General features: G+C 46.7%; 1 protein-coding gene across 1 annotated transcript; it reads right to left on the bottom strand.

Moving 5' to 3' along the window:
* Nucleotides 1–1,026: 1,026 nt before the first annotated feature.
* Pgrmc2 (progesterone receptor membrane component 2) lies at nucleotides 1,027–11,143 on the bottom strand. Its single transcript, XM_090356956.1, has 3 exons — nucleotides 10,670–11,143; nucleotides 5,100–5,255; nucleotides 1,027–2,354 (listed from the first exon to the last, which is right to left on the bottom strand). Exons 1-3 carry the CDS (start codon nucleotides 11,103–11,105, stop codon nucleotides 2,257–2,259), a joined length of 690 nt encoding a protein of 229 aa, XP_090213082.1. The 5' UTR covers nucleotides 11,106–11,143; the 3' UTR covers nucleotides 1,027–2,256.
* Nucleotides 11,144–11,771: the final 628 nt, after the last annotated feature.

Below are 11,771 nucleotides of genomic sequence, written 5' to 3'. Positions count from 1 at the left end.
TCATTTTGTCAAGAGATGGGAAAGAGGCTACAGAGAGGGCATCCACATACACCCAAAGTGATGCTCCCCTCACTCAGACTCTGGCCAAACCATGCAAGAGTGAGACACATCCAAGTGGAATTAAAGATTTATCTCTAGAACACTTTATTTCAAGCCCAAAGCCCATTTTTTCTTAACAGATCATATTTAATTTTTCCTGCATGAATACTTAGTTTCACTGTTCACAAGGCATACTGAACTTCAGGCCCAAATGACCCAGGTATGTATCAGTACTCTACAGAGGACATGTACCTTAACAATTTCGAGGGAAGAAAAAATATTGTGCAGAAAACTTTCACCCAAAGCATTTACCAACACTTTGCCTAGTCATTGTTTAGCTTGACTGAACAGAAATGTTGTCGTGAGAAAATTCCCCTTTGGTGGTGGTGGTTTCTGCATGTATTACACCCATATGACAGTCTTCAGTGACCATGAGGTTTTTTTGTTGTTTTGGTTTTTGCCAGTCCTGAGCTTGGGCTCAGGGCCTGGGCACTGTTCTTGGGCTTTCTCAAGGCTAGTGTTCTACCACTTGAGCCACAGTACCACTTTGAGCTTTTTCTGTTTGTATTGAGGAATTGAACCCAGGGCTTTGCACATGCTAGGCAAGCACTCTACTCCAAGCACCCCTCCCCCTGCCGCCCACACACTTTTTGGGGGTACTACTTTTCCTTAAGAACTTTCATAGTCATGATAAAATCAAGTAATTGACATACACAGGCCTTTTAGGAAGGTGTTTTCAGGTTAATACTAGAAAAATTTAATATCGACTAGTAAATAACCTTTTACTGTTTTGTTTAATACCTGCCTGCATTGCTATTATTTCTAGTAAAAAAAATTCTGGACATTACAACAAATGTGTACAACGTGTGCAGCTTGGTTATCTGCTTTTCGTTTTACATTTTCCCCCTCATCTTGAATCCAATGCACAATCTAAGCATATCACAATGCACGGGCTTACAATTTTTGCACATAAAGTACAACTACAGCTTATTTTGGTTTATCATCCATGCTTTATTAAAATGGTATTTGTATTTACAGTATCGCATAGAGTCCCTTCCAAGGTGCTCACAAATCCAGACTCACCTAGACAGACATCTGAACCTCGGCCCCAGGCACCCACTCTGGGGAGAGGTGGGGGTCAGACTCCTAGAATTAGGCAACTGTTTGTTGGGGGAAAAGAGAATTGTTGGGTTTGTGGGTGTTTTTGATTTTTTGGAAAAAGAGAAAAGCACAATGCATTTGGCCATTGTAATGCTAATTACGTTTGTGTATACTAACACATGGCAGTTAACACTGAATATTCCTTTTGCATTCTCTATACACAGAATGACATCAAGGGTTTGCAGTCAACAGAACAGTCCAGCCTCTGTCTCAATGCTGTTTGTAGTGACTTCGGAATTCACATAGGGGCTTTCCCTAAAAATAATTCAAGTTTATGGAAGTGAAATAAGGCACAATTAATATTGATTTGACCTGGGAAAGGAACAGAAGGGTTGAAACTAGTTTCAGAATATCTTAGTTGGGGACTTGATTTTAATCCACCCGAAATCCATTCTAATTTCCAAAGGATTCTTAGAAGTTTTATTTTTAACCCCTCCTTGACAAAGCCTAAAGAGAATTGTGAATTCACATTACAATGTTTCAGTAGCCTACACTACTCAAGTTGATGAGCACTTCCCCCCCGGCCAAGTTTTCTCATCCCTCAATGCTAACATAAAACAGCAGTGAAATAAGAGTCCCTGGCTGTTTTTTGTTTTGTTTTGAGATTTGTACAGTTGAGTAGCAAATACATATCTGGTTGTCTTTGATACTTTTTTTTTTTTTCTTCTTAAAAAAAAGGACAAATTCCAAGAATGGAGGGAGAGACAGACAAGAAAGGAGGAAAGCAGAGAGAGGAAGACAGAAGGGGAAGAGGGGGAGGGAGCTAGTGAGATGCTAAAGTAGCCTCATAACTTTCTTGCAGTTTAAGAAATCACTGTCGTCTTCTCAGGATGACAAAGCCTCCACCAGACGTTACAAACAACTGCAACAAATGAGTTTGGCAGCAAAATAATGTCCAGTTTTCAAATCGCCACAGCAAGACTCGTTTATCTTGTACCCAATCTGTTGAATGTTTTTTCTCAGCAGATGAACCAAACCCAGCCACACTAGACATTCTGTGAAAGGGAGTAAGAATTGCAGTTCTGAAGGCCCCTGGCTTTGGTGGTTTGCAAAAGTTCAATCCTGTTTATTGTGATCCTTGGTATCTTCTTCATCTGTATATTCTGAAGGCTCTTCTCCTGGTTTGAGGAGTCTGCCTACATAATCATACTTTTCTGAAAAATAAAGCAAAACAACATCAGTAGTGGTCAAAGTTTCTTCCATGACTCTATTATACAGGGGGTAGGTGCATGCCTCTTTAGAATCACACGGAACAGTTCTTCCTGATACTTTATGATGCCTGGTCTTTCTGTATAGGGAGCTCAGAAAGGTCACGCCTGTAATCCTAGCTACTCAGAAGGCTGAGATCTGAGGATCCTGGTTTGAACCCAGCCCAAGAAAGAAAGTATCTTCAGACTCTTATCTCCAATAAACTACTCAGAAAAAGCCCAAAGTGACACTGTGGGTAAAAGTAGCAGAATGGTAGGGTGCTTAGGCCTTGAGTTCAAGGCCCCTGACCAACTAAAGAAAAAAAGTTCTGGGAATAAAATCTTTAGAAGAAAGTTCATTGGCAGTGGTTCTTCTAGCAGACAGTACATGAGAGTCACTGGAAGACCTTTAAAAACATATACGTTCAACTCACCTCAGAGCTACCCAACCCAGGCTTTGCAGTCAAGTCTGGACTCCTGTACTTTGAAACTGGTGGCCATGTGAGGATTGGAATAGTTCTTGAACTTTTCTGTATGCTTCTAAGGCTGACCCCCAAGTCCTTGTGTCTAAGTTAATTATATTCCCAGCTCAGGATTTTAACCCTTATAGCCCAAACAATTAAAACTTACAGGCTAAAAGTAATACCATTAGGATTATGTTGGCAATGTAGAGAATTTCTAGATGATTTAAAAATTGCAAATATACTGGACTTTGCATAGAAACAGTATTGAAAAAAATCTAGAGCTAATATTTTGGAGCACAGACCATGAAAAAGGAGATGGTAACTTTCTTGGGCTAAAGAAGTTTGGGGAAATGGAAGAGACAGACATCACATGGTAAGCAGATACAATGAAAAAATATGCAAGGAGAAAACATGACAGTAGTCCAAGAAACTAAACTAGCGAGGCAACATTAACTCAGGTGCTACCATGTGTTCTCTGAAGTCTCCGTATGTGGGCTTCATAACTCTGTTTGCTTTCCAGAACTACTGTTTTCTTGGCTGTATGTAGGGGACCCATGTTGGTACTGACTTCTTGGTAAGTGAACTAAACCTAGGCCAAGTGAGTGAATTAGCTGTCAAGAGGAACAGATAAGAGGATCACTTCACACCATGGTTCTAGAACAAGTGCTGAGATTCTAGAACAGCTGTTCCAAAGTCCCCGGGGTCTGACACATGTCAGATACACAGACACACAAGTGGTAAAAACTATCAGGGTAAACTAAAGAACAAGATTCCCTCCTTCCCGTTTAAGCTTAAGGTCATTTTAGAATGCACTATATAATCATAGTATTGATATCACATCACTAACCCAGCTGTATTTTAATGGTAAAGAGTTGAAGCCAGACCTTCAAGCATGCTAAATACATGGTTTATCACTGAGGTACACAAGCCTATATTATTATGTTCTTAAAACTACTTAAAAGTCCTAAGGAATTTAAACTGTCGGGGGCTGGGAGTGTAGCCTAGTGGTAGAATGCTTACCTAGTATGCACGAAGACCCAGGTTTGACTCCTCAGTACCACATACATACAAAAGCCAGAAGTGGTGCTTTGGTTCAAGTGATAGAGTGTTAGCCTTGAGGAAAAAAGCCCAAGGACAGTGCTCAGGCCCTTAGTTCAAGGCCTAGGGCTGGCAAAAATAAATAAAATTTAAACTGTCAAGTTTGGTTTTTTTTTTGGGGGGGGGGTTCAGTTATGGGACTTGAACAAGGGCCTAAGTACTGTCATTGAGTTCTTTTGCTCATCTAGTACTCTAAACTTGAGCCATAACGCCACTTCCAGTTTTCTGGTGGTTGACTGGAGATGCCTGGACTGGGACTGGCTTTGAACTGTGAACCTCAGTTCTCAGCCTGAGCAGCTAGGTTTACAGGGGTGAGCCACCAATGCCTGGCCGAAACTGTCAAGTTTTTCTGACTCTAGCCTGTATACTCATGTTCTATACATTTAGCAATAAGTCCGTTTTCAAATACAAATACAAAAAATTCAAGTAGAGGAATGTTCAGTGGCAGTGGTTCTTTTAGCACACACTTTTTATTTTATTTATTTATTTATTTATTTTTTTGCCAGTCCTGAGCTTGAGCTCAGGGCCTGAGCACTGTCCTTGGACTTTCTCAAGGCTAGAGCTCTACCGCTTGAGCCTCAGCACCATTTCTGGCTTTTTTTTCTATGTATGTGGTACGGAGGAATTGAACCCGGGTCTTCGTGCATGGTAGGCAAACACTTTAACCACTAGGCCAAACTCCTGGCCCCTAGCACACACTTTTTAAAATAGATCACAACCTTTGGCTCTTAAGAAAAATATCTTAAGGGCTGGGAGTTTGGCCTAGTGGTTGAATGCTTGCCTAGCATGCACAAAGACCCAGGTTCAATTCCTTGGTACCAGACACATAGAAAAAGCCGGAAGTGGTGCTGAGGCTCAAGCTTTGAGAAAGTCCAAGGACAGTGCTCACACCCTGAGCTAAAGGCCAGGACTGGGGAAAAACAACAACAGCAAAAAAAACAAAACAAAAAAAAACACACACTTAAAAAAAAAAAATGTTGAAGTACTTGTAGAGAGGAGTTGCCATTTCACAAAGCAATTTATGAATGCAATGCAGCTTTACCAACTCACCCCTTTCATCATTCATACCCACCTGTTCTTATCCATTCCTGTCACAGGAAAGAGTATACACTTTTTTTTGAATATGTACCCAACAGAGTGATGAAGGTACCTTTAAACTGCATTTCCCATTCTCGAACGCTCTCCATCTGTACGGCATTCAAATCTGAGAGGTCATCATATTCATCTCTGAGTGCATCCTTATCCAGGCAGAACGTGGCCAGTCCTCTGGAGGCGTCTCTACCAGCAAAGATCCCGTATGGACCCGCTGGAAAAAGAAACAGCTTAGTTTGCTCAAGGTGCACATTTAAAAACCCTCAGCATGTCTCTTATTTGGTACCCAGTTTTACTTACAAAATACACATGTAATAGATGAGGTGATGAGAAATTGTTAGAAATCTGTTGTTTGTTCACAGTAAGGCCTTATTTTTTTGATGATTATTTTTCATTTGCCAGATAGAAAGTGCATTACTTCACACACATTGATACTCCTTCTCGTGTTTTTGTCTTCATTTACCACCCCCTCCCAAAGTAAAGCCTTTCAACAAAGTCTTAAGCTCTCATTTTCAATTACCTCAGTTACCCTCAAACATGAATATATTTTCCACTGAATAGATATAAACATAATTTGATCAGTCTATTAATAAAAATTTAGGCTTCTATACTTTTAAGCAGAATCCGGGACACTATTACTGCTGAACACTCACAATGTTAAAACTGACATTCAAGGGTATTACGCACTCAGCAAAGATACACACACACACACACACACACACACACACACACACAGAGGCAAAAATGACTTCTAGGAAAAAAGTACCCTACTCTAAAGGAGTTTTGCTTTTCTTTTCCCCCCAGAACTCTTAAGTGCTATAGGCACTTAAGTACCTTAGATAGACAAAAGAAAAATACTGAGCATGTGCATATAACAAGTATGATTAAAAAAAAAACAAAAAAAAAACGGGGAGTGGGAGCATAGCCTAGTGGTAGAATGCTTGCCTAGCATGCACGAAGTCCTGGCTGGGTTCAATTCCTGGGTTCCATGTGGCTCAAGAGTAGAGTGCTAGCCTTGAGAAAGCTCAAGGACAGTGTCCAGGCCATGAGTTTAAGCCCCAGGACTGGCCTAATTTAATGAATAAATAATTTTGTACTTGTCCTAGAGCTTGAACTCTGGGCCTCACACTGTTGCATGTCTTTTTCACTCAAGGCTGGCAATCTTTACCACTTCAGCCACAACTCCAGTTCTGGCTTTTTGTTGGTCATTTGGAGCTAAGAGTTTCACAGATTCTTCTGCCAGTCTTTGTAGAAAAGATCTTTGATCTGAAGATTAAACTGGTTTCTTCAGGTCTCAGCCTCCTGAGTAGCTAGAATTACAGGGGTGAGTTACCAGTGCCAGCACATTTTGACTATGTTTAGTCTCCTCCAGCAGAGTGGACCAATGCCTGTTAACGGTACAATTATAAGTCAAACATAGAGAAAGAAGGACCAAAACTGATCATGGTTAGAGTAGCCCTCTAAAAGGAGGCTGATAGTTTCCATTGTTTAATTTTTACATCTTAATTATTTTTTAACGTTTTTAAGGTTTTGAAAGACTTTCATCTCCCAGGGTTTCAAAAAGAAGGTTAAGGAACAGATTTTATGTCCTCTAGCTGACAGATGAAGACAGGTGTTTCCATGTTCCTAACCCACCCCAAACAGTATAGCTCAACAAGTAACCCTAAGTAACACACCAGAATGGAATGGTAATTCTGCAAACATTCATTATAAAACGTCAAAGGAAACTTAGAATTCTTGTTGAATTAAATTTAAAGGCAAATAATTTTGAGACACACTACAACTATATATAAAAACAAACAATCTCAGTGAAGCCCGATGCCTGTGGCTCACACCTGTAATCCTAGCTACTCAGGAGGCTGAGACTGAGGATAACAGTTCAAAGACAGCCTTGGGCAGAAAAGTCCAGGAGACTCTTATCTCCAATTAACCACCAGAAAATTGGAAGTAGCTCAGTGGCTCAAAGAGGTAGAGTGCTAGCCTTGAGTGAAAAAGCTCAGGGACAGCATGAGTTCAAGTCCACAAAATCTCAATGAAGGCTGCTGATCAGTAAGGCTGGGGGGGGGGGTGTAGTATTGAGAGGGATGGAGTATGGTCAGAATAGTATGCATGGAACATACTGGAACTGCACTGGCAGGGGGGGAGGGACAAAAACACATCATACATGTACAGGCAGGGAAGGCACAGATCCCACTCCTCACACAGCTAATGTATGGTAGTAAAAACCTACAAAAACTAAAACTTAAAAAGAATCAACAAAAAAGGCCACAGGCCACAGACAGCAACCACCTTTTTTGCATTCTCTTATAGTATGAACTTCCACCACCTGTAAAAATTCCAGCAGGCACGTTCAGAGTATATAAACCACATAAAAAGAGCAAATACAAAAAACTTTATATATAAAACTACACAATATTTTCTTCTTTCCTGTTTTTGGTTTTAGATAGCTGACTTAGAAAAAATAAACGTGTGCTATGGCTCAAGTAGTAGAGTACTAGCATTGAACTGAAGAGCTCAGGGATAGTGCCCAAGCCAAGTTCAAGCCCCACGATCGACAAAAAAAGAATCAATAGTTACATTGATACAAGCCAAGTTCTAGACAGAATGTTTTGCTTACTCTTAAAAAGAATGAAATTCCCAGATAAGGATTATTGCTACTAAACTATAATGCTAAAAATTTGTTATTTCAGGATGAAAATAAAAAATAGCCGGGACCAGGAGTTTGGCCTAGTGGTAAAGTGCTCATCTACCATGAGCAAAGAGCCAAGTTCGATTCCTCGGTACCACACACATAGAAAAAAAGCTATAAGTATGCTGTAGCTCAAGTGGTAGAGCTCTAGCTTTGAGAAAGCCCATGGACAGTGCTCAGGCCCTGAGTTCAAGGTCCAGGACTGGCAAAAAAAATAAATAGGCACAGTGGCTCAAATCTGTAATCCTGGCTACTCAGGAGGCTAAAATCTGAGGATCATGGTTCAAAGCCAGGCCAGGCACTAAAGTCACTGAGACTCTTATCTCCAATAACCATCAGAAAACCAGAAGTGGCCCTGTGGCTCCCGGGGTAGGGTGGCAGCCTTGAGCTAAAGAGCTCAGGGACAGTGCCTAGGCGGAATTCAAGCTCCAGGCCCAGAGTTCAAGACCACAACCACAAAAAAAATAGATAAATAAAATAAAAATTGAAAGTAAAACAGAACCTCTCTGTCACCTTAATAACAAAAATTAAAAATATTAAAAGCAAAACTAACATTTGTTTTATAACTGGAAATTTGGCTTCAAGATTTTCCAGAAGTATCACATAAAGTAACATAGTCATACAATTTTCTGGCTTCCTTAAATTTTCAAAATCCAGTATGACTTTCAGTACAATATTCCACCTGTCTCACTAGGTAGCTGATTAGTATGTAGAATAAAACAATTTTTCACTGGTGGGAAGCTGACCCAAAGCTCACTTCTCTATTTTCTCTCTCCTCCTCAGCTAAGGGCCCCTCTGTGCCCTACAGAAGCATTACACATTCTACTTGTTACTCTTGTTCATTTCTGTCATGGACCATCTGCCTCTGAATGCTGCTAAACCCTCATGGACTGTTTATGGAGTCACAGCCTATTTCTACTTTGTCCCAAGACTTCACTTCAGCCAGTTTAGACAGGGGGTATAAAGACAGATCTCCTAGTTAAGTTGTATATTACAAACTTAAACATGTAGACAATTTCTAATCATTGAACATAATACCATTGGTGAAAAAGCTTAACTAGACACAAAAGTTGTGTAAATCCTTAATTAAACCACTATAGATGGCTCCAAGTGTGATGGCACACACCTGTCATCCTAGCTACTCAAGAGGCTGAGATCTGAGGATCAAAGTTCAAAGCCAGGCCAGGCACAAAAGGACCTGAGACTCTTATCTCCAATTAACCTCTAAAAAATGGAAAGTAGTGCTGTGGCTCAAAGGTAGGGTGGTAGCCTTGAGCTGAAGAGCTCAGGGACAGTGCCTAGGCTGAGTTCAAGCCCCATGACCCACAAAAAAAGAAAACAAACCAAAATTAAAAAAAAAAAACGCTATAGCTTGGTCTGCTCAGCTACTGTACTTTGGTCCTATTCTCTATTCCCACATGCTCCTAATCAATAAAAAAGCATTAACCATTTTAGCTCATGACAAGAGAGAGCCATCTGGTGTCTGTATTTATTCTACCTATGACTGGGTAGGACTGAATAGAATGATACATACATACATATATATATATATATATGCATTAAAGACATTAAAGAAATTAAATAAGGGGCTGGGAGTTTGGCCTAGTGGTAAAGTGCCTGCCTAGCATGCACGAAGACCCGGGTTAGATTCTTCAGTACCACATACATAGAAAAAAGCCAGAAGTGATGCTCAAGTGGTAGAGCTCTAGCCTTGAGAAAACCCAAGGACAGTGCTCAGGCCCTGAGCTCAAGCCCAGGACTGGGGGAAAAGAAACAAAAACAAAAAACAGATGGACACCAGGAACTCCAATCTCCTATCTCTAGTTCACTTAGAGAATGATACACAAAAGGACTTGCAGAGTATCATCTAATCCACAGAAAGCACAACGCACCAATTAATCCCAAATGCTAAAAAGGTAAAGTTAAGGAAACCACAGTTCATTTTACGTCTCCAATCTCATTCCTTACAGCTCAGTCTGAACAACCAGGATGCACTGATGCTGCTGAACTTTTCTGTGTGTCTGAAGTTTGTACCTTACAGCTTCTGTCTCAACTCCTCCACGCGGAGTTCTTGGCTGGCTAGCCAGGCTAGAACTGGGGCAGGAGGGCAGGGAGTGGGTCTACAGCTCAGAAGACGTGCCATGCCTCGTCGGTGCATTTGGATACTTGTCTCAGCACTCTCAAAATAATAAAACTACTACTATTACTACTACTACGGACAAGCCGCTGAACATAAGGGCGCCCCCGCCCCACTCTGCCTAACAGGCTCTGCAGTCAGCGCTGACTGACGACACCCCACTGTTCATGCTGGACCCCAGAGGGAGCTGAGGGGGGAAAAAGGGTGACCATGGGGAGGGATGGGGAGGGTGTGGGGTGGAGCACTAACTACTGCTGAGCAGAGCCATCAAGAGGTGTTGAGAGTGATAGGGCAGTGGAGCCTGGGAACTGGGGGTGGGGGGCGTGGACACGGGAGCGCGGGGGTGGGGGTGGAGGTCAGGCCGTCGAGGAGGGGGGGGGGAAGGGGGTGGAGGTGAGGCCGTCGGGGAGCTCAGGGGGCGGAGTGGGGGTGGTCAGGCCGTCAGGGAGCGCGGGGGGGGGGGGGGGGGAGGGGGAGTGGGGGTTGGTCGGCCGTCGGGGAGCGCAGGGGGGAGAGGGGGGTGGTCGGGCCGTCGGGGAGCGCAGGGGGGGGAGTGGGGGGGTGGTCGGGCCGTCGGGGAGCGCAGGGGGGGAGTGGGGGGGTGGTCGGGCCGTCGGGGAGCGCAGGGGGGGAGTGGGGGGTGGTCGGGCCGTCGGGGAGCGCAGGGGGGGAGTGGGGGGTGGTCGGGCCGTCGGGGAGCGCAGGGGGGGAGTGGGGGGTGGTCGGGCCGTCGGGGAGCGCAGGGGGGGAGTGGGGGGGTGGTCGGGCCGTCGGGGAGCGGGGGTCCGTCCCGCCGCCTCACCCGGGCCGTAGAACTTGCTGCCCTTGGTCACGTCGAAGACCTTCCCGTTGACGGCGAGCAGGATGCGCGGCGTGCGGGCCCCGTCGTACTGGCGCAGCTGCTCCAGGCTGAAGTCCCGCTTCTTCATGCGCGGCAGCGCGGCGGCGGGGCTCTCCTCGCCGGCGCCCGCGCCCGCGGCCCGCGCCCGGCGCCCCCAGCGCGCCCACAGCCGGTAGGCCCCCAGCAGCACCAGCGCCAGCAGCGCCACGTTCAGCAGCATCTCCCCGCCCCCCGCCAGGAGCGCCGCCGCCGCCGCCGCCCAGCCGCCCCCCTCGGCCGCCGCGCCCGGGCTCCCGCCGCCGCCGCCGCCGCCGCCCCCGCCGCCGCCGCCGCCCCCGCCGCGCTCGCCGCCGCTCCCCAGGGTGCCCGGCTTCACGTCCCCATCACCCGCCGCCATCACGGCCCGCCAGCGCCTTCCTCTCCTCCCGCCCCCGGCCCGCCCCGACCCCGGACGGCCCCGCCCCCAGGGCGCCGCAGCCAATGGCGCGAATGGAGGAGGCGGGGCCCCGCCGGCTCCTGATTGGAGGCCGACGGGGTGACGTCGCCGCCGCCCCGCCCCCCTCCCGTCCTCTGCGGCCGCGCTCGCACGCGACGCCCCGCCCACCGCGCCCCACACTTCCCCGCTCCGGCCCGGGCTCCTCCGGAGCAGCCGAGACGGGGGCGCGGCGGGCGCGCGGAGCGGAGGCGGAGCCGACGCGGGCGCGCGCTCGCTCCGCCCCCCCCTCGGCCCAGGCTCCCCGCCGCGCGCGTGCGCCCTGGGCTCGCTCCGGCCGGGTCAGGGTCGGGGCGGCGAGGGGGCGGCCTGCGAGGGGGCGTCGGCGGGCGCCGGGGCCTCGGGTGCCCTCGGGAGGTGTGGGCCGCGGCCGAGGCCGGGCGGCCGGGGGGAGGCCGGGCGCGGCGGGGCGGCGGGGCGGCGGGGAGGTCCCTGGAGGACGGCGAGCCCTTCCAGGGCGCCCGGAGGGCGGGCACGCGCGGGGAGGGCTGGGTGGAGGGGGGAGGAGACCCGCGTGGGGAGGAGGAGGGGGAAGAGGGGAGGAGGAGACCCGCGTGGGGAGGAGGAGGG

This window comes from Megascapheus bottae, chromosome 23, assembly GCF_031878675.1.
Source record: "Megascapheus bottae isolate mThoBot1 chromosome 23, mThoBot2.hap1, whole genome shotgun sequence".
Classification (NCBI taxonomy): domain Eukaryota; kingdom Metazoa; phylum Chordata; class Mammalia; order Rodentia; family Geomyidae; genus Megascapheus; species Megascapheus bottae.
The sequence above is the reverse complement of the archived record's forward strand: the minus strand, read 5'-3'. Positions and strand labels throughout refer to the sequence as shown.